This window comes from Elgaria multicarinata, chromosome 2, assembly GCF_023053635.1.
Source record: "Elgaria multicarinata webbii isolate HBS135686 ecotype San Diego chromosome 2, rElgMul1.1.pri, whole genome shotgun sequence".
NCBI classification, from domain to species: Eukaryota; Metazoa; Chordata; class Lepidosauria; order Squamata; family Anguidae; genus Elgaria; species Elgaria multicarinata.
Window position 1 is genome coordinate 118,647,564 of NC_086172.1, and position 23,305 is coordinate 118,670,868.

Consider the following 23,305-nt stretch of genomic DNA (forward strand, 5'->3'; position numbering starts at 1 on the left):
TTCTTACCCTCCAGCCTGTGGAACAGATGGATAGTGACCACTCACTCACTCACACGCACACACAAACAAACACTGCGATATTCAGCTGTTGCGCTGCTTACTTTGCCATCAGGCACTCCAATCCCACCCACCCTTCTCTCTCCTCCGTTTTTAAGGGCCCGATACCCGGACCAATCAAACACACTCCTTTTTCGATCGAGCTGGAAGTCAACCGGAGATGCAGCCCCCAAGCCACGTGTTATTGAAGCCGCATTGGCAAATTTGCCACGGATGTTCGTGGCTGCGGGTTGCAGCCTGATCGTGGGCGGCGGGGTGGGGAGCGTGGGTGGGCGGTTTCGCCACCCGAAAGAGAGGGAGCCGTTTCAACATGAACGTATTTAGGATGGGAGTAAGTCGGCTTAGGCTAGAGCCGGACTTGAAGGCAGCAAGAAACAATTGGATGAAAAACACTCCCTCCCTCACACAGGAAAGGTGTGTATGTGTGTGTGTGTGTGTGTGTGTGTGTGTGTGTGTGTGTGTGTGTGTGTGTGTGTGTGTGTGTGTGTGTGTGTGTCTTTCAGATTTCGGGAAGAAACAATTCGATCCTCTTTGGAGGGCCTGGACAGTGAAAGCTGGATTGATCAGGAAAAGACAGAGGTCCGAAATGGGCTTCCAGGGAAACGATGGGACTGTTCGGGTCCTGCTGAAGGATCCACAAATCTCATTTGCCGCCCCGTTTCCTTTCTCAAGGCTAGAACGACGCTGACGCCCCGCAGCCACCAATGGCTGACGGAAGAGCAACAAAGCACAGCGCCAAACCGGATTGTCCTTGCCTGGTTTCTGGGGGTAAAATTCAACATAAATCCTACGTCCAGTAGACTCATTGCAATGAATGAAACCCATGCTAGTCACGACTAACCTAAGTCCTAGTCATTCTAGTAGGTCTACTCTGCGTAGGGCTTATGATGGATTTTACTCTAGGGATCCACCGCCCCAGACTAACGCCACAAGTTGGTCAGGCAGAGACCCCAGAAGGGACCATCAACGGCTGAACCAAGGCCCTGCTCTTAAAAACCTTGGAGATGAGGACCAGCCTCCAGAAACGCGACTTCAGCTTTTCTCAACCCGGCGCAATCCAGATGGTGTTGGACTACAAATCCCATCGTCAGCCAAGCTGGCCAGTGCAGATGGTGGGTGTTTTAGTCCATCGCCACCTGGAGGGCGCTGGGTTGGGGGACGGCGGTGCTTCTTGCACCCTTCGATCTGCGTTGTGTGAGAGGCCTGATGTGAAAAGGCCGAAGCACGCCAGCAAGGAAAGTCGTCAGAAACCGCCACGCTGGGGTGCTTCTTGGGGAGCTCCCTCCGGGAGCGATTCCAGCGCAGCCGGCACCAGAAGGGAATCCAGCACGACGTCGCCTTGAGCTCCCGCTTCTCACTCACACACAAACACACCGCCGCCGCCGCCGCCCACCCTCCCAGCAAGCCCCGGCCTTTTGCGGATCTCGATTTACCATAGCCAAAAAGCAACCGCGACACACGTCTGGGCCCGGCCCGCTTGGGGAAGAAGAAAGACACGGGCGTGATTTATAGCCGATGTCAAGGAGTTTGGAAGGAAGCCCCGCTGAACCCAACGGCTTTAAGGGGGACGTACAAGCGGGTTCAGGAGAGCAGGCCCAAGTCGGATCTGGCAATTCTGCAGGGGCGGTGGGGGGGGGGGGGAAGCAAGCTCGAGGGAAAGCAAGAGAATCACGCCGTGCTTGGCTTTCCTAAGGTTTCAGAAGGTCGTTTGAAGGAACTGCACAGAACAGTTAAAAAAGGGCCACTTCTTGGTCCACAGGGAGGCATCTTTTCTTCCAAAAGTCTCTTTTCCTCTTTCTCTCAATGTCTTTCTTTCTCCTCCTCCTCCTCCTCCTCCTCCTCCTCCTCCTCCTCCTCCTCCTCCTCCTCCTCCTCCTCCTCCTCCTCCTCCTCCTCCTCCTCCTCTTCTTCTTCTTCTTCTTCTTCTTCTTCTTCTTCTTCTTCTTCTTCTTCTTCTTCTTCTTCTTCCCTCAATTTCTTTCTTTCTTTCCCCCTCTCCACCCCCCCTCTGGCATCCAGATCCCAAACAAATCGGAAGTGCCATTGATTTCAATGTGAGTTGCCTCCAAGGCACTGCTGCCAAGCAAATGTTTTCGGGATCTGGGTATAATAATAAGCGCATTGAAAAGCTCTCCCAGCGCCTAGGTCAGCCGCAACTTTTTTCTCCGCCATGGTGCTTTCTCTCTCTCTCTCTCTCTTTCTCTCTCCCCCCCACCCCGCTCCGCTTTTCTTTTCTTCCCGCACATTGCCTTCTCACGAATCAATCTCTCTCTCTTCCCCCACCCTCTAATCAGGAGGCGATCGAGCTCCCCAGGGACTCTCTGGGAGGAAGCCCGAAGCCGGGCGAAGAAAACAGGAGCTGGGGGTTTGGCAAATCTTGCCCCGCGCTGGTTAACCAAAACGACACTCAAAAGCTATTAGTGCGTATTGCCGTTTACGGTCATTTCCAAGGCCTACAAATCGTTAAAGGATCCAATTGCAGAAGTGGCTGACCGGGAGCCGTGTCTGCAATTGCGCCGCGGCGGGGGAAGAAGCCTTGATGGCGAAGAGCGCCGCGTCTCGCCGGAGAAAGCGCCCTTTGATGCGAAGCAGGCGCCTTCAAACGGGCCGCTGTTCGCGTTCCAGCTCGCAGCCCAGGGCCAGTGGCTTGGGCCGTGCTCGGGATGAAACGGGCCGTGTGTGGGGATGTATTTAGCTCTTGTACGTGCAAAAACCGCATGCAGCTCTTCCTTCCCTCTCGCCGCACCCGGGGCTCTCCACAAATAAATGCTTGGCTCCGCTCTCAAATCAAGGGCGCAAGGCCAACCATGAAGAGCCTTTAAGGGCGCTTAGCGCCATTGTACCCAACGCCTACCTGTTCGTCAATGAGAGAGAGAGAGAGAGAGAGAGAGAGAGAGAGAGAGAGAGAGAGAGAGAGAGAGGTATGAGAGACGCGCGAGAGAGGGAGCCGATTTTTATGTGCCATTCGTCACTACCAAACCCCCGCCCCCAAACATATCTTCTACATGCTTAACCAAAAAACTATTCTTTAACCAATACTCCTTATTATAATCGATACTCATTATGATGATTCATTATCCCCACAGATCCAGGTGGCTCTCATTACATTTCCTTGTCCTTCAAGCCACATCACACAAAATGCTACGAAGCCCTTAAAAAGCTGTAGTTTGAATAGACGGCTCCGATTTAAAGGTGATTGGACACATCCTCTTAGTATTTGTGTATGGTGTGTCTCTGTGTTTTTTCCACCCCACCCCTTTTTTTAATAAAAGACGAATATCAAAATGAAGGTAGCGCGGATGCCACCGCTTCTATATATTATTAAAAAGTGCCACGATGAAGGCTGTTTTTGTTCCTACTCTATTTATCATCATCATCATCGACCCTAAACACGTTCGTTTGGAAGCCCGGTTGTTTTCATTAAGCATTGTTTCCAAGAATATATGTTTAAGATATTATTATTTATGTGTCAACAACAACAACAACAACAACAAGTCATCAAGGGCATCTATGCACGGCGCCTGCCTCCCAGTCTGGTGATTTCTAAGCGTGTGGAGCAGTTCATGGTTAAACTGGAATAATGAGAATCGAAACCGATTTACGGTCAGATCCCAGCCTGGGGTTTTAAGGATCTAGGCAGAGTTGGGACTAGAAATTGACTCCGAACACGCTTTGTCGCAGAGCTGTTAGTGGAGTCCAACGGGGCGCAAATGGTTATTTGAAACAGACCCACAGGTGTCGGGGAATATTTTTAAGAGCGGCACTTCCCTTCCCCTCCCCCGTCCCCTTGATTTATCATCTTGAAATTCTCAGCGAAGCCGACTGGGAAAAGAAGAGGGGCGCGCAAAAGGTTGAGCCTAAGGTCAGCTTATGGCGCAGGTGAGTGCGCGGTTGTTGGCCCGGGCTGATGGGGAGCAGGGAGCGCACCGCGGCGGATTCGGCCTCCCCGGAGTTTCCATTCGAAGCCCCGCCGACCGGTGCGCGCCTGGAGCGAGAGTCAGCCTTGGGAGCAATCGCCTTGCGGCGGGCAAGCGGAAGCTCTCAGGAGGCTTCAAAACGCACCCCCCTTCCGCTTCTAAGGCAGCAAATCTCTTTCTTCTGGCTCACGCGCCCTGCCTGGAGCGTCTACCTCTGAGGACCCAATTCGGAGTGACTCCGCTTTTTGGAATGGCAGTGTAAAAACAACAACAACTACAACAACAACAACAACAACAACACAAACCCGGGTCAGAATCGGGGCCTGTTATTTCTACCCTCCCTCGGAGCCGCACAAGGGACTTGTTATGAAGCTGCGGCTTTCCTTCTCCCGATCTCTTCTGCCGCAAGATGTTTCGACAGCTGCCTTCTTCGCGTCTAGGGCAGCTAAGGGCTCCCTTGCAGAGGAAACGCGATTACCACTACATTCGCCCTGCATAATAAAGGCGAATGTAACATCCTGCTATAAAACGATTTATCGAGACTTCCTGGGACAGGTAGCGGCGGTGGTCCACAGGTCCTGGGCTTTCTAATGTCCCGATGCACAATTTAATTCAGCTCCAACTCGATTCTCCTGGAAATCAACAAGGGATATCTTGAGTGTGGGTGGGACTGTAAAGAGACAACGGTCTAGGGAGTGTGGGGGGTGGGTGGGTGGAGGTAGTAGCGTCTTTACAAGATTTTATTCAAGGTGGGAGTAGGCAGAGAGAAAACTCATTTGCTTGAATTTCTTCAGCACAGGAGCATTTCTTGAAAAGGGAATTCAGTCCCTCCCCTCTCCATAATGTCCAAATTGGGAAGCTCCCAGACCTGTAGTACCAAACAAGGACACACACTCGCGATTCCACGGGCCTTCACGCTGGGCTTTCTGCCTTCCCATTACTGACGGGCTTAGCAGCAAGAGTGCTCACGCGTTTCCCTGAGCACATCAAACGCCTGCATTAGGTTGCGGCAATTTAAGTTAGATGCGCAAATGCGCATCAGGCCTTTCCTCACGTTGTGACTCTCATTGGCAGAAGGGGAAGAACAAGAAGGGAGAAATCCAGCCCCCGTGGAACATTACTGGACTCTGAAAATCGGCTGGCTCTCTTAGGGAATGAGTAGAGCCAGAAAGCGCAGGAACAAATCGGGATCTCTTTGCTGCTCCCTGTGATGGATAGCTTGTTAGCATAACCCCAGTGCCCTATGGCTTTCCCTCTAGGCAAAAAACACTCCCAGCCTGACGAAGCCCTTGGGGGATGGGGTGGGGAAGAGGAAGGTGCCTTCTGGAGAGGAGAACGTGAATGAAAGGAGGAAGGGAGAGGAGTGAGTGAGAATCCTGCAAAGGAGGAGGAAAAGCTATCTGGAAAGATGCATGAGGCTGCGAAGGCAAAGCGGATGAAAGAGGCACGATGTCAACCTGATGCAGACATAGTGTTGAACTGGGAGTTCTGAGTTCAAATTCTCAGAAGCAACCTTCAGCCAGCCAGGTTCTATCAAGTCTAGATATCGACCTCCCAGGACTGTTGTGTTAGGATTAAAGGGAACCCCTAGGAGGAATGGTGGAGAAAAAAGTGTGACCAAGGAAGACCCCAGCAAGAAACTCCGTTCAGGGTGCTGAAATAGGCTCAGGTGATGAGTCTCTCCTTCTCTGTTATTGGTCAAAATCCAGCCAAAGTTGAGCAGCTTTTAAGTCTCGTTCACTGGGAGACTTTAATCAAAGGGGCTTAACAGTAATCATCTTTGCCCCTAACGGGTCTGACTGTATTTGCCTCCAACAACTTTGATGGACGCCGCTGTTCCCTCTCTGCCCTTTGATGCTCTTCAAGAGGCCTCTCCTGGGGGCAGGTTTTGTTGAATTTAATAGTGGGGAAGGGGGGAAAAATGAAACCGTGTCTTCTGTCCGTCAAGACGTCTACCCTAATTCTAAACACTTCCTCGGAAATGGGATGTAACTTCGACATTTAAATTTAAGGTCGCAGCTTCGAAAACGCCAATCCAGAATCCGTTTACCTAGAAACCGGTCCAGCTAAAATAACTGGGATGGTATTCGAAGTGAACGAGTTTAATAAGACTGAGGTGGGGGGGGGGAACAGCGAGAGAGAGCTCAGGGGAACGTTTACAGCGGGTTTGCCAGGAGGAGCGACCGCGGAGAGGAAAGACCCAGACAGATAATCTCATTTTCACTTTCCCTTATCGCTAATTTCTTCTCCCAGAATAACCATCTCTAAGCAAACATTTGCCTGCCATTCTAACCGCGCCGTAAACTCGTAACGAGGATGAATCCGGGTTAAGGCTATTCGTTAATTCAATGCGCCAATGCGAGGAGGCAGTGCTTTAATTGCCACTAATGAACCGCGCTGCGCGTAGCCGTGGCCAAGTGCACGGCCCGAAGACTGCCTGGCACAACCCGGTGGAGGGCTTGGCTGGGCTTTTGGAAACCGGGATGCTTTTGGAAACCCTCTGCAGTAATTAGGAAATGGTTCGTATGTAGAAATAGTAGCCACAGCAACAGCAGAAGGAGCAGCAGGAGGAGAAGGTATACTTGGACAGAAAAGGAGACATGAAACATAATTAGGATCTAAGCTTTGGAAAGTTATTATAAATGAACCACTAAAATAAAATGTTTTTTCTTTGGCTCTGACTCCAAAATGGGGGTCGTTCTCTTTCTAATTACCTCGATTTGGGACAGCTTATTTCGAAGGAAGTTCCGGTGTAATAATTGGAAATTACTTCTTTTCCGATTGGGTGGAAAACTTTCATTCCGATCCACAAGCCAGTTAAGACGACCTACTCAGATTCGAAGTAATCTGCTCAGATTTTTGTGTGTATATATGTTTTAAATCGCACTGAAATCCGTAGGATTTCCATTAGTGGATTCCCAGTCCCATGGACGTCAATGGGTTGAAAATATGCGGGCATAACTGGCGTGTGGATCCAGCCTGCTGGGATATTTGCAAGTGTCCTCATGGAAGAGAGCCGCGGCTACTCGCAGTATCTTTTCAAACATCGTTCCGCTAACCCTCCGAGCCGGTAACCCTCTCCACTACAAAAACAAGAGACAGAGACCGGCAGGCAAGGATTTAAATCCGAATTCGCCTTCCCCGTGTGAACCGCCAACAACGTGACCCCAGAGTGACTCCGAATCTGTGAGGATCGGCCCAAATCCAGGCGAAACGGAGAAATCTCACTCTGGCCGCTTTCTGGATGGAAGGAGTGGGGGTGGGTGGGGCGGTCAAGACCTTCCCGTTCGCTCCGCCAGCCCGGGCCCGCCCTGACCGATGCGGGGACTCACCGTAGCAGGAGAGCTGGAGCGCTCCGTTGTGGCCGCTGGCGTCTTGCAGCTTGAGGCCGGAGCCCGGGGGGCTTTTGCAAGAGCCTCTCTGCACATAGAGCGGCGGCGGCGGCTGGTGCGGCTGGTGCGGGTGGTACTTGTTAAAGGCGGCCGCCGAGAGCGCCTGTTGCTGCTGCTGCTGCTGCTGTGGCGGCCCGCCGCTGCCGTCCAGGGACGGACACTCCGGCTGGCTGTAGCGGCTCCGGCACTTGGGGCTGTTGCTGCCGCTGCCGCCGCCGCCGCCACCTTCTCCGCCGCCGCCGAAGCTTTGCCCTTTGCTGGCCAGGAAAGCGGGGCTGAACTTGTCGCCGCCGCCGCCGCCGCCGCCGGGAAATGCCCTAAAAGGCGACGAGCCGTCGGCGCTGCCCTGCGAGGCGGCGTTGTAGAAGGAATCCATGGCAGCGGCGGCGGCGGCGGCGGCGGCAGCTGGGTCGCAAAAGGGAACGCAACTCTCGGCATTCATGGCTAAAATTAAAAAGGGCCCCGCGGTGTCCTCACGCAGCACCAGGAACCTCTCTCTGGCTTTCTCCCCCCTCCCGCCACGATCCTCCCCCTCCCAGCCCCCCCCTCTCACACACACCGAGCTGGGCGCTCACTAAGAGGATTCAGATGTTCTTGAAAGCCAAGCAGATCTCTTCCCCACTCCCCCGCGCGCGCACCCAAGCCCCCCTAAAGATCTAGCGAGACGGGGAAACGCTCTCTTTCCTCTCGCTCACCGGCTGTCCAACTCCAAGAGTGGAGGAAGCGGGAGTAGTGGGAAGGAGTCGCGGGGAGGTGGAGGGCGGGGGGGGGGGGTAGAAGGGAAGGAATCCCTCCTCAAGGAACTCTTCTTCCTCCCCCTCTTTTCCTCCTCCTCTTCCTTGCCCAGTTTTTTCCTCCTCGCATCCAGCCACCCCTCCCCCCCAAAGAAGGGGCCCAATCTATATATAAAGAGGAAAGGTCAGGGTTGGGGTGTTTTTTGGGGGGAGGGGGTTGTTTGCTTTAAAAGACTTTCTTTAGGCCATCATCATCATCAAACAATAAAATAGAGGAAAAAGAGCAGCCACGGGACAGTAATGCAATTAGAAGGCCTGAATGTCCTCGAGGATCTGTGCAAGGCGAAAGAGCGAGCAGGAATGTCATGCTTGGGACACGGTCGCTTCGCTGCGCTCCTTCTCCTTTTTGGTCTTCTTCTCCGGGGCCTGAGCCAGGCAGCTGCAGGGCTCGAGGCTTTGGGGCTCCCCCCACCGCTCCGTTATCAAGGGGGTCGCTCCTTTCTTTTGTAACTACAGGATGCTCTGGGTGACCATTTTTGTCTCGCTGGTGTGTGTGTTTGTGTGTCCGTGTGTCCGAGAACGATCTCCTCTCGCTCATCCAGGACCTCCTAGTTGCCAGCGCTGTGCTTTTGATTGTTCTGGGCAGGGCTGGGAAAGAGCTCGAGGCAGGTCAAAATTCAACAGGATCAGCTCCCCTCAACATCTCAAGGTTCCGATGAGGGCGGGGAGCGTCACCGTCTGAATGTCTGCCTCCCTGTTGAATTCCAACTGTTAGACAAACTGGGCTGGGTGACTGGACTAAGAAAACCGGTTTCCTACTACGGAATGAGATTTCTTTCCCCTGCAGCACCAACCACGAAGTCCAACAAACCCACGGAAAGCGAAGGCTGTTTGGTGTTCGTGGTTGGCTTCTAATTAGCGCCTTCCCATGGTCCAGCCCAGGCACGACCCGGAGCAGGCAGAGGCCAGCCGCGTTCCAGCGGCGCCTGCCTCCAGGGGACCGCAGCAGCGGCCTTTGCCGACGCGAGGGATGCAGGGCGCTGGCGAAGGTGCTCTGGATTTCGCCCTAATCGACAGCTACGGCTTCAGGCCCCCGAAGCGGATCCTGCAGAAGCCCGCTCGGCTTCACGAGGCTCCTCCCTTCCCATTTTAACTCCTGCCGCCCCTTTACGCTCCATTTTCTCCGTCTTCCTTTGTAATCCCTCATTTTTCCATGCCCACATCTGGTTTCCATTCCGCGCTCTGTCTCCCCGCACGCCCCCCCCTCCCCGCTCGCTTTACCTTGAAGTTTTCAGTAATAAAGATATTACGCAAACGGCATCAGCGGCTCCTCAGTCAGAAGGATCCTTAACCCTTTCCCCGCGGGGCCGTTATTGCTGCAAAGGGTTTACAGGGAATAATCGAGATAGACACAGTCGCATTAAGAAAAAAGGGATCACGTGGGGGATCCGGAACCATTTTTATCTAGATTGCAATACATTTACGTGACAATTGTGCTATGGAGAAAAATGGCTGCTTGTTGAGATAGCTCGATGGATCCATAACCTTATATCGTTCGATGTGTATGTACAAGTCAAGGCAAAGGGAAATTGCATTTCTGTTTATTATTCAGTCCCTCGGATGTCTAGGCAATTAATCGATTTAAGTCCAGGAAGTTCGCTTTAGCAGGACTACATAACCTGACAATACGGAAGAGTTGAACTGCACGGCACATGCCGTACATTCTCCCCTAAGCCGATTTACGGTCTGATTGAGTCAAGGCGACATAGTTACCTATGACAGCTAGACCTAAGGTTTTTGCCTGGATCATCCAGGGGTCAAACCTGTTCATCTAGGTGATACACAGGGGATCCAGTGCTCAGGCAGGGGCGAACCCTGGATGATCCCAGGATAAACCTTAGGTCTAGCTGTGGCCATAGTCCCACCGACTTCTGATCGGCTTCAGTCCAGGCACCTGTTTGACCTGGCGGACCAAGGGATTCTCGTCTGAAATGAACCTGAGGTCCAAGTATCCTGATGGGGCCGTTTTGGAAACAGAACGTTTGGCCTGATCTAGCAGAGGTAATTCTGAAGCCCTTTTGGCTGGACTGGTTGGTGGATCGCCAAGCCTAGGGCCTGAGCAGGCATTATTATTATTATTATTATTATTATTATTATTATTATTATTACAAGGGGACATCTCCCACACAATTGCTTTGGGTGGCATAAAGGTCATCTATAACCAACTTCAGTAGATAGAACGTTTAGTCGAGGATACACACACACACACATTTTATTGATAAGAGTCCATCAACTGGAGCTGCTCTTTCATCTTTTGTTAAAACTGCAGCAGAGAGACTTGTAGAAAACGTCACAAGGGGCTGCCTCGCTTTGCAAGAAGAAGCCCCCAATCTGTTGGTCTGACTTGATTTCCAAACAATCTTACAAGCCCTTCTTGGGCAGAGCTGAGGCAGGTTTCTGATCCAAGAAAGCTTTCAGCGGCTTTTCCTTCCTTATTCTCTTTATTACCTGCTTAATTCTTTCCTCATTTTTGGGGCCTCCCCCTCTCCCCCTCCTTTTATTCCCCTCTCGCTCACCCTCTCTCCCTCTCTCTTATGACTTAATAAAAACCAAATCAGCCCAAATGCCTTCGAGTATTTCTAAAAACCACTTCTGGACGGGCGATGGGGAATCCTCAGAGAAAAAGGCAAGTTGGGGGATTTGGGGGTATGGGGTGGGAGGGGTGGGGGCAGGTGGGGGAAAGAAAGGTGTCGCGCTCTTTCTAGGACTGCAGCCGCACAGAGCTGGAGTAGCCTGGACTTTGGGCAGTTCTCTTTTACTCAGAACAAAACCCAGCTCGCTTTGGGCTACGTTTTTGAGCGGCAGCAAATGAAAACGCTTTTGGCTACAATCCAGTTATAGTTAGTCGCGGCTCAGCACCATTGAAAGTAATGCGTCTTAAGAGAGCCCTGACTAATAATTTCACTTGTTTCTTTGGCTTTAATGGGACTTTAGACACAAAGATCTTTAGCTGGATCTAGGTGAAAGAGAAAAGGAAGGAAGGAAGGAAGGAAGGAATGAATCTGGAAAACAGTTAACAAAGATCTATCTATCTATCTATCTATCTATTAATCTCCAGACATCCTCCTAACCAAATTTTTCCCAGGAAAGAGGACAATATGGTTTAGGAACTCTGTTCATTAGACCTGGCATTTATTCATTTTTAAATGGAGAAATCGTGATCTTAAATTAAAAGCCTACTCCTAAACACACAGTAAGCCCCACCGAAATCAATCGTTTTTATTGCCCGCGTAAATACGTTCAGGATCGGAAGATGTCAGAAATTCGATTCCTAAACTAGCATAACCGAGTTAAGCGGAACGCCTTGGGTTGAAACCGATTTCAGCGGCGCTCAGCGGAATAGAATTCCGTTGAAAGCAACAGGATTTCCAAGAAAATCAGACTGGGCTGGAAGACTCAACATGAGATGAGTCCCTCTTTAGTGGGAGTGATAGTCCTCTGAAATCAACGAGACTTGTCTGCTTTACTCCGGAGGGAGAGGTTTAGGACTGAAGTGTAAAGGATTTAACCCCCCTCCTCCTAAACACGTTTACCTGGAAGTAAGTACAGATGAAACCCCAATAGAACTCGGTTTATACAAACAGAGAATGAATTCAACTTGATGTTCAGAAGAGTTGTAGACTGGAAGACAAAATGCAGTCTCGTCATGAGAGAAAAATGAAACCGAATGCGACCACGAACAGGATTTCTGCTATAATAGCCCCCCACGTTTACATCTTTCCCTAGAATGTGTCATATTTATTTTGTGTGCGGGGCTAGGCGGGCAGAGCAATGTCTTGTCTTGTCTTGGTTGAGTTTTCTCCCTCAGGAAATGGTCCGTCTCTGAGGTAGCAGAGGACGTTTTGGTTGTTTTGGCTCATCTCTAAAAATTCCGGTGGGTTATGCAGAGAGACGCTAACTACGAAGAAGCCGGAGTGGAAAGGCACGTTGACTGAAGATGGCCTTAGGACTGAATGGAAAGACTGGTGGGTCTTCGTAAAGAAAGAAAATAATTTGTTTAAAACCAGGTCTGTGTGCATGTCTTATGGTTGCCTAAATTAACTGAGCTCTCTAATAGGGCGATTGCATCGAATTGGGTACGAGAATTTCAACTGCGGATCATCTGCGTGTAGTTCTGGAGATCCCGGCAAAACAGTGATGCATCTCCTTACCGAGATGGGCTAAGGAACAGGAATTAGTTCAAGGATTAATAAACAAATAAATCAGAATTACCAGAGCTTCTATTTTCACAGTTCTGTCGTCTATGTGATGTGTGATGAGAGAGAAAGCCTAGATTTCCCCGAATGTCGGGTGGCTGAGTCAAGATTTCCCCTTTTACCAACATTATCAAAAATACGCGAGGGAAAGAAAGCAACTATCAGTAGGGCTCAAGTCTCCACCTGGAAGGCTGTGTGGCGCAAACCCCGTTGAGATGGATGGAAGCTGCTCGGATCAGGGTGCCCTTACGCAGCCCTATTCATTTCAGTGGGACTTGCGCAGTACCTCTACAGACTGTGTCTCAGGCATCCCTATCCGATCCATATTTACTCGGAAGTAAGCCAAGTAAATCGGAGGTCCAAAGAAATGTCTCTCCGTTTGCCGCCTTTAACAAATATCCGGTGGGGGTGGTGTTTCTGCAAACAACACCCACTCACATACACACAAACCTGGCACCAACTTAAATAGCCCAATAGAAGAAGTAGTAGCAGGAGTGATGGCTAAATAGTGCTACCATCACTAGTGACGCTAATAGTAGCAGTAACACCAATTTCAAAAATGACTACCTGGAAACCATCATCCTGGTCATGTAATATCTAGAATGTTATTTTTCTTGCCGTGAAGGTTCATTGGGTTTACTCGGAAGTAAATCCCATTGTGTCCAACCGGGCTTACCCCTAGATAAGTGTGCACACGATCTCTGAACACTTCGGGTTGGATCCAGACTTAGTCATAGAACAGACCCATTGAAATCAATGGGACTTAAGTTAGTCATGACTAACAAATCTTACTGATTTGAAAGAGAATCTCCTCTAACTAGGATTCAGTCCGAATCCTTAAAAATACATCAACTGAATCGTTCTGCTTGCTTGCTTCCTATTTAGTTTGCGTACGTCCTCTCTCAGTCGCTTTAGGTTTCTTCCATTTCTAGGGCTGCATTCTACCCACAGAAGTCCATTGCGAGCTACTGATAGATTGGGGCAAGGAAACCGGCAAGACCATTGAAGATTTCCTATTATTATTATTATTGTTGTTGTTGTTGTTGTTGTTGTTGTTGTTGTTATTTCTTCCAAGTGGCGGCCTAATCGCAAAGAGAATGTCAGAAAATCTGGTTCAAAATGGTGACCACCAAATCAAGCCTGGTGCTGTGATTCGCTTGCGTTTGCCAGCCCAGTTCCTTGTCCGAAAAATTTCCACACAAACCCAGAAAGCAATTCCTGAGTTAATCGAAGTCAGACCTTCCAAATCGGACATTAGAATTCGGGATACGACACGCATTGCTGACGGCGAGCCTGTCTTTGAATCGTTTAGGGTGCAATCCTATGCATGTTTAGGCAGAAAAAAGTCCTACAAGTCCCAATATTCTCCAGCAAGCCATATTGTAGGGCTTCCCCCACCCCCCCGGTCTAAACATGCACAGGATCGAACCCTTACAGTTTGAGTCATGAGACAGTTAAGGCTGGGATCCGAAGCACACGTAGTTTGGTAGCAATGGGACTTCTCTTTCGTGGAAACAGAGAGAAAATGAAGCGCCAATCCCTTGGGACGAAATTCTTCTTATTATTTTTCAAGTGCATCTGCAGTACACAAGACTTCTTCTTCTTCAACAACAACAACAACAACATAACCGTCTTTCACAAACCGAGATGAATCGAGACAGATCCGTGCCATCAAGGCGCTTTCTGCCCCTCCCTGAATAAATGAATGCACGGGTTTTAAATTCAGTTTTAGCTCGCTTGGACTGTACTATTTGGAAACCATTTCGATGGAGCTAAACTCTAAGGCAGGTTCATCACGCCTGGCGCCCTCCAGATGCGATGGACTACAACCTCCACCAATCCCTATCCATGGTGGTAAGGGCTGATGGGAGTTATAGTCCAACGCATCTGCAGGGGGTGGACAGGCGCGCCAGCTGAAGGAAGATTGCTCTAGAGCGAGGAGACCAAAGGCAACTTGATAGCCGGCTTCTTCAGCATGCTCCTTGACTTGGAAGCCCACCGTCCAGTTTTAAGGAACTTTGGAGGATAGGAGGATGTTGGCAAACGGCATCGCCTTGGGTTTCACTCCCTGCACGATTGTGTAGCTGCGAGAAGACGGCCCAGTGGTATAATACTTGCAAGCACTCCCGTCTGTCCAAATGCATTTTGGCTGTCCTTGTAAGCATTTATCCAGAAATAAATCCCACCAGATTCGAAGGAAGCGCGCATGACAGCAAAATTCTGAACACGTTCCACGGGACTTGCTCCCAGGTAAGTGGGTGTAGGATTACAGCCTTAATTGTGTCACCACGCGATTTGGGCTGTGTGGTATGAGGAATCCTGCGCACACCAAGCTTTAACCCCCATTCAATTGAATGGGATATTGAGGCAGACCATTTGGCCACTGGCCGGCATGCAGCCAGCGCCTTTCCAGAGTCATAGAGTCTTTCTCAGCCATGTTATCCAGCATCCTTGGGGAGAAGGGTAGTCCAGATATTTTGGACTACAAGTGCCATAATCCCTGACCATTGGCCGTGCAGTTTAGGGAGACTCGTGGGAACTGGAGTCCAACACATCTGGCGGGCACAGGATTCCCTTCATTGTACGTTATCACTGCACTATGAGTCCTTGCCATGCATGCTCTGCCTAAACCTGTATAGGATCAGGCTGCAGGATGCAATCCTGGGCATACTTACTTGGGAGTAAAACTGTATCTAGTCCTCTTCTGGAACTTACTTCTGACTACATAGAATTGGGCTATTCGAGCATAATATTCAGCCCATTTTTACTGGAAAGGAGAACCACACAAATCCACAACAGATTTGCAGTCCCCCAGGCTTCAGGGGTATTTCAACAAGAATCAGTGGAGGCTGGTGGCTCTGAATTTGGTGGGTTCAGTCAGAATCAGCCATAACTCTAAAGGAGCCAGCCAAGATCCCAAGCCTAGTCTGGGGGTAGGTTTCAGCACCTTGGATAGCTCATTTAGAGTTCTGGCTCCTTCTGGCTGAAACCCAGAAATCGGAGCCACCAATCTCCACTGGTAAAAATGCTCCAGACTAGTTTCTGATTTGTGGCTCACACCCTTCGGACCACTGAGAACTTCCACAGTGACCTCACCGAAGAACCGTCCAGCAAAGTTTGTGGACAAAGAAATGGTGTATGACTGCTGTCCCTGCCAATAATAAGCCAATAGCGCTGGTGCGCATGCTCGGTAGCAGATCCGTCTTGAAGGCTTTTTCTTATTGTCTCTGCACGTGGTGTGTGTTCTGCTCCAGGAATCCTCATCAGGCTCTGCTCCAGCTCTGTGCTTAACCAACTGCCCGAAGAGGAGAAATCTCTATCCAGGTCTTGGCCGGATGTGCCTTAATCAGAGGAAATGGGAGAGTTTTCTTGGAATAAAGAACTCGGATATGTGTAGAGGATCAATGTTGGAGAAGATGGACCAAGTTTAAAATGTACAAAGCTAGGCACTTTCTGCCTAATGCCCATGGGATAAGATTTACCTCGAAGAAAGTTCAATGGAAAGAAGCCCAAAACACAAACCTTAAATCATTGTCTAGGACGTTCCATTCATTTTCAGTGGGGCTGTGTAGCACGTTCTTCGAAAGTCTGAGTGTGAATGTGACTTTAGTTCGAAGTAAATAAAAGGTCAGCATGTGACTTTGCTTCGAAGTAACTATAAAATGTCACGTTATTTCGAAATGATATGGGTCAGGTGTGACTGCTTCAAAGAAAAAATAGGGTTGGGGATGTGTGACTTTAATTCGAAATAATACCTGTCTGGTGCGACTTTGGAAGGCAAAAGGAAGAGGGGCTGACCAAGGGCAAGATGGATGGATGATATTCTGGAGGTGACAGACTTGACCTTGGGGGAGCTAGGGGTGGCGACGGCCGGAAGCGACTGAACGAATAAACAACAATGTGGATTTACTTCAATGTAAATCATTAAAAGGATTGGATGCGAACGTACATGGGTGTGCGAGTGATTTTACTTCGAAGTAACGTGCGGTCCTGGTGAGACTCATTAGGACTGGGATGCAAAGGTAAGTTCCCTTGAAATCAACGAGGCTTGACTTCCAAGTCCATGTGTTGAGGCGGGGTCAGGATGCAACAAATAATCTGTTTTAAAAGCCACACTGGTGTCCACATTCACATCACCGACCTGACCTTGCAGAGACTCTCTACCGGAGAGTGCCTCCCACCCTCCTGTCCGCTTTAAACTATTTGCTCGTCCTGGGTTTAATCGTAGCCATCTCAATCAATGGGATTTCCTCCACTGACTTCAACAGGAAGTGCTGAACTGAATTCACCCTCCCACTCATTCCTAATCAGTTTTCTCTTGATCAGAGAAGAACCAGTTTCTAAGGGGGCAATTCTGCGCATGTTTAAATGGAAAAATAATAATCCTACAACTCCCAGCATCCCCCAGATAGTATGGGGAATGCTGGGAGTTGTAGGGCTTTTTTCCCCCTAAAAATGCATAGGATTCTGTCCGAAGTACCCTAACTGAGTTTAAAATGCAAAACTGCACGGATTCAAGGTTGATTTTTTAAAAATTGTTTTTAAAAATATGGTTGTGTCTAAACACGCATAGGATTGCACCCTAAGGGTCCCCCCTTTGGTGTTGGTTAGGGTGAGCATATGAAAAGGAGGACAGGGCTCCTGTATCTTTAACAGTTGTATAGAAAAGGGAATTTCAGCAGGTGCCATTTGTATGCATGCAGCACCTGGTGAAATGTCCTCTTCACCACAACAGTTAAAGCTGCAGGAGCCTTGCCCTCTTGGCCAGACACAAAAGAGGGCAGAGCTCCTGCAGCTTGAACTGTTGTGCTGAAGAGGGAATTTCTTTCACCAGGTGCTGCATCCGTACAAATGACACCTGCTAAAATTCCCTTTTCAATACAAGTGAACTTTTGTAAACTGCCCAGAGAGCTTCGGCTATGGGGCGGTATATAAATTTAATAAAATAAATTAATAAATACAGTGTTAAAGATGCAGGAGCCCTGTCCTCCTTTTCATATGGTCACCCTAGTGTTGTTGATGGAGGGAAGCCCCTTACTGGAAAAGATACGGTCCTTTTCACTAGCGATGGAAGGCTTCTTTTCATACCTCGTTGCTCGCCTCAGCAGCTCACCTGGGCAGGGCTGGCTGGGTTGTCCACCGCCCTCGGATTTCTTTAAAGCCCCACACAGGTTTGGTGCCTACCTCCTGCTACACGAGACCGGAGGCTGCTGCCAGAGACGCTGTCCCTCCTGCATCTGTATTGGTGCGGGGGCTCGCTTGGCTACGGGACACTTTCCTGATGCTTTGTCGACCGACCATCCCTCCAGTCTCAAATAAAGGTATGCTGGGAGAATTGGAGGGGGAGGGGAAAGACTGTGTGGGGTAGTGGTTAGAGTGTTGGACTGGGACTCGGGAGAGCCAGGTTCTAGTGCCAAAGCTCACTTGGGTGACTTTGGGCCAATCATTGACTCTCAGCCTAACCTACCTCGCACGCATAGAGAGGAGGAGAATCTTGTAGGTCGCCTTGGGATCCTTGCAAGAGGAAAAGAGGTGGAGTATAAATGTAAAAAGTGGTGGTTAGCCGGATTTTTTCCACACCCCTATTCAAAGTACATTGGTGGCGGAAGGCATGTGCAGTGACTTCAAAGGGACTTATATTTCCTTGCAAGGTAGCCTCTAGCAGCTCCTGCCCTGCTTCTTGTTTCGCTCTCTCGCACGCGTAGAAGAAAATGTAGAGCAATCCGAGAGGCGTCCGAATCTCGCGTCACGCACACAGACACACACCGAACTGTACCAAAGTTTGCTGCAGAGAATCTACAGTTAACATTGGAAGCGTATATAGGAAACGTATATAGGAAACGTATCTTCGGAATCTCTTTCTTTCATCGCCCCGATCCTAAAGACACTTTCCAAGCGGGAACTCGCTGGCATTTCCTTCCCTTTTAAAAATGCTTACGTTACCTAAAAGCAAATGACATTCAAATCGACTGGGCTTCTTCGGGACTCGGATCATTCTAAGGCAGCCTTCCCCAACCTGATGTCCTCCAGAAGGGATTTAACTGGGGATGATGGGAGTTGCAGTTTAACACATCTGGAAGGTGCCATATTGGGGAACGTGGGGGCACCAGGTTGCCTTATCCACCTCCAAATAAAGGATACAGGTAGATTGATTAAAGCTGCAATTCTATACGCATTTACCTGGGAATAGGGCCATAGCTAGACCGAAGGTTTATCCCTGGATCGTCCAGGGGTCAAACCTGTTCATCTAGGTGACACACAGGGGATCCAGTGCTCAGGCAGGGGCGAACCCTGGATGATCCCAGGAGAAACCTTAGGTCTAGCTGTGGCCTAATAAGTCTTATAGAATTCAATGCGCTGTAACGGATGATGATGATGATGATGATGATGATGATGATGATGATGATTAATCCGTATGTATTACAATTTATTTCTTTAAAATTCTTGCTAGGTCGTTTTTCAGGGTGCAACTCTCCGGTACGATTGGTACCCTACTTTTGCTTATGAATCTACCCGCCTTAATGGAAGTAAACCCGACCCGAGTGGATGGGACTGGAACTGATGGGATCGAGGTCTTAATGTTTTCACATTAATCGGCTCGATGTGTGGTTATGACCCGACCCTCCGTTCAGCAGGGCTGTGGGGGCGCAGTACGGGAGCTTGACACACGCTGAGCTACTAAATCCAATTAAAGTCAATGGGAATTTAAAAGAGCTTAACTTTGGCTGGAATTCGACCATCAGTTTTAATGCCCTTGTGGAATAACAATAACGAAGATGGCACAAGCCATAGGATTCGTCCTCCCATTAAAGACAGATGCCGGGGCTCAGCCTAGCTTAGATACTAGGTGCAGGCTACGATGTGTGATGTGAAAATTCTGCCCACGAATTCCAGGTGCCTGGGAGGCTGCTCCGAAGTGAAGCATTCTCTTTGTACACGCGCGTGGGCGCTCTCGACTGAACCGAAGACGCCTTGGCTCAGATTAAGCCCCATTCGCAAACCAGTTTAAGAGGGAGCGGCCCCTGTCCACATCCCGGATGAACTCTTAGGCGCAGCAAAACGGGCCATAGGCTCTATCCTTGCTAATGAAGTGCGCATGTTGCGCGATCCTATGCGTCTCTCTTCGGAGGTCAGCAGCGGCAGCAGCTCCAACTGGGTTCAGTGACCCTTCCAGTGTACCGTGCAGAGGAGACATGCCTTCGTTTCAAAGTGATCGTAAGTGGGTCGGGGGTACTCTGGTTTGAGCGTTCAACTGAGACTCGGAAGATCCGGGTCCTAGTCCCTACTCGGCCACTTTGGGCTAGTCACTGACTCTCAGCCTAACCTACCTCATAGGGTCGTTGTGAGGATTAAACAGAGAGGACAACGACCATGTAATTCGTCTTGGCTTCTTTGCAAGAGGAAAGAGGCAGGATATAAATGTAATAATAAAATAATTTAAAAACAAAAATATGTTTTGTCCCACTGACTTCTTCACACACAGCTCATCTGAATCGGTTTGTGTAGCCCTCACTCCCTCTTGCTTTGCTGATCAATTTCAATCAGCCTTCTCCAACTGGCGCCCTTCAGATATGTTGGACTACAGATCTCATTGTCCCCAGCAAGCATGGCTAAGGTTTGTAGACCAAAACATACAGAGGGCACCAGGTTGCCCCTGTGCCCCATGCAGGGGGACGCAAAATCTCCCTACAGATTTTCTCCTCCAGTCACATGCTCATAACAACCACATATAAGTCAATAAGACTACTCTGGAATAAACGGGTGGCAGGAACCAGGTGGTGTTCTCTGCCAACCAGAGCTATATTAGGACTGATACCCGTCCCAAACCACAGAGGTTTCCTTCTGGTTTGGAGGAGGTTTAATCCGGATCAGGTCTCTCAGGGTAGTGTGAGTAATCCGTAGCAGACATTGTTTACAGTAGTATCCGGTGCTAGTCCTACGTAGAGTAGACCCATTGAAATGAATGAGATTTCAGTTAGTCATGACTAACTTAACTCTCATTCATTTCAACGGGTCTACTCTACGTAGGACTACCACTGGATGGCTGCAGGAAGAAAAATGACTTCGAATCTTAACCGTCTGACAATCGCCTGGATTATTGGCAGCGGAATTGGTAGCCGTTTTAATTCCATCCTCTCCCTCGCGCTCCCCATCACCGAAACCTTGAACTTTAGATCAGCAGCCTGGGCCACCCCACTCTCCAACTCAGCTGTTCCACTCCGGGTTGATTCCTAATAGCCTGTCCACATCTCCTTCGCAGTGAAGCGGCAGTGCTGTGAGTGAAGTCAGAGGGAGCAGGGATTGACTTGATGGATTGTGTGGATCGGGGTGAGTGGCGGGGCGCTTAAGCGACTTACAATCAAACTGAACCAAAGGAAGGAAAGAAATGGGTTTAAAATCCATCCAGGGACTTATATGGGCTGTGCATCAATTGGGGTGAGTGGGTAGGGGGGAGGGGCTGTGAAATCTTGGGAATTTTGCCATGCGCATGACCGCAATGCCCATGTTATTAGAAAGGGCACATTGCCCCAGCACCAGTACTTTCGCAGCTGTGCTCCTGTCCCAATTTACCTGGGACTAAGCCCCACTGCATTCAGTGCATTCCGCTATTGAGCAGACTTGTTTTCATAGGGTTGTAGTATTGAATTTCACAGGATTGTAGTATTGAATTTCACATCGCAATACCGTCCTAGGAACAGAAAGCAATGGAAAGCATTTGCCATGGAAAATGCAAGAGGCAAGACCTGTTTTAATGCTCCCTTTAGATATGGGCACTGCACATGATCCATGTACAATTTTGCTCAGCTGAAAAATAATGGACAGTTATAACTTCATAATAATAATTACAGCTATATAGCTCCTTCTGGGAATTCAAGCAACTTCAGTACTTGTGTCAGTAATCCTTATGCCAGCCCTGTAAGGTAGGCTATTATCATTATCCTCATCCTCCTCTTCCCCGTATCACAGATGGGAGGCTGCGGCTGACAGTGGCTTGCTGAAAGTAACCTAATACGTTCATAATTGAGACCAGATTTGAGTGTAGGACTTGCGTATCTGAGCTCATGGTACTCTTAGCCACTTATAACACAGCTAAGCTTTAGTGCAGAAAAGGCTTCCTAAGACACCGTGCTCCAATGGAGTAGTCCAAACATATTAGATCTTTCAGGCCAGCTGATGCAGATACTGTAGATGGATGTTTCTGATGTGAAGAGGGATGCACATTCTTCTCCAGAACTATAAGTTAGACTGGGACTACAGTATTTAGGTTTGAACCTGGATGTCCTGATTCTAAGTGAATAGTAAACTCCAGTCTGAATCAAATGGACTAACATTAAAGTAACAGATTTATGATCCCAGACATTAGCTAGTTATTGGGGCACAATCCACTGAAATGTGGAGGTCTGTTGAAATGAATGGGAACTATACCGGAAGAAAATGATACAGCATAAGTAGCATTCTTGGGCAGCTTTCTTTAACTTCAGTGAGGGTTGCTCAGGCTCATTTTCCTGGCATTGTGCTTTGCCCATCTACCCTTTCTCTACTCTGAAGGCAGCTTACAAATAATATCATCCAAAGCTTATCATATCACTTTTTAAAAAAGCAACTGCTAATAATACAGGTAACAGCAAAATACATTCAAAACCATCCACACAGAGAAATATTTGCCACAGCAAACTTCTTCATAGATATCATAGCATGCAAGCATTTTCTTCTAAAATTTTCTAGGGACTGGCAATGGCCTTAATTGGGCACTATACTTCACAATTTGGGGCCATGACCTTGAAGGCCCTGCTCTCTGTCCTGCCTCACTTCTCTCCTGAAAGTTCAGAGCAGGTTCTCCTGAGCTGATCTCTACCTGGTGTGAAGGTTCCACATTTAAAGGTGGCCTAGTGTGTGTGTGTGTATAGTATATATATAAACAAATGGCAGAGGTGTTACCTCACATTGAGTTGTTCTCTCATTTTGACCTCAGTGACACCCAACATCTCAATCCTAACAAATTTAGGTCATTCTAATGGAACAGTGCTTCCAAGCAAGTGTGCTTAGCATAGCTGTGCAAATCTACTTTAAATATGGTATTTTTTAGCTTAATCAAGAATGGCATGTGGCCTGGGTTGTAAAGGAATCAAAATCATCTTTATTTTTTATTTTATTTTGTTGGCTTTCATTTCTACACACAACATACACATGCTAATCCCTGTCTACAAGTGGGTAAAGATGTTATGGACCATTCTGAATGTTCATTTTTTAAAAAGCAAAACAAAAACTACGGAGAAGAAAAACCATTCCTGAGTAGCACAACTCCACCCCCTCCATTTGTTTTACAGCATATAAGACAGAAACATGATCAATGTGTTCCAAATAGGTAAAATAGACCAGGGGTGGGTAGAAGATAGATCTCCAGAAGTTTTGGACTTCAAATGCCGCACAGCCAGTGGTCAGGAATGCTGGGAATTGAAGTCCCAAACATCTGGGAATCTACTTTCTGCCCACCCCTGGAACAGACAATATCAACAGGTTAAATTTTCCTCATCCTCTCCATACTATGCTAGGGAAGGTTCCCTCAGTTCAATCTCTGAGTCTCATGTACATAGCATTTCAAAGTCACCTTGTGGATGCGAAGAGGGTCGAAGAGTGACAATACTAAATATGAGGATACAAACGATAGAGTGATTCTGTATTTAGCTATTACAGCACAATTAGTTGTAAAGTCAAGAGACACCTTTTAAAAAGCCTGGATTCACTGTTCATATGCTGGCCAGGGTATGCCAGTCCTCCAGAACTGGAAGCTACTTGTGTCAAGACCTGCAAGTCCAATTTATAACACCGATTTCAATCTGCAACACCAGGAGCCAGATGTGAGCTCTTGCTTTGTTTTGTTCTAACTCAGGGGTTGTACTACAACTCCGCTCACCATTGGCTGTGCGGACAGTGGCTGACATGGCAGT

General features: G+C 48.7%; 1 protein-coding gene across 1 annotated transcript in view; it reads right to left on the minus strand.

Annotated features, from left to right (window-relative positions):
- The window catches only part of ALX4 (ALX homeobox 4), an 82,534-nt gene extending 74,726 nt beyond the window's left edge, over positions 1–7,808 (minus strand). The window contains exon 1 of the mRNA XM_063118821.1: positions 7,307–7,808. Within this exon, the coding sequence (XP_062974891.1) occupies positions 7,307–7,808 (502 nt within the window). The remainder of the gene's footprint in view (positions 1–7,306) is intronic.
- Between the last annotated feature and the right edge of the window lie 15,497 nt (positions 7,809–23,305).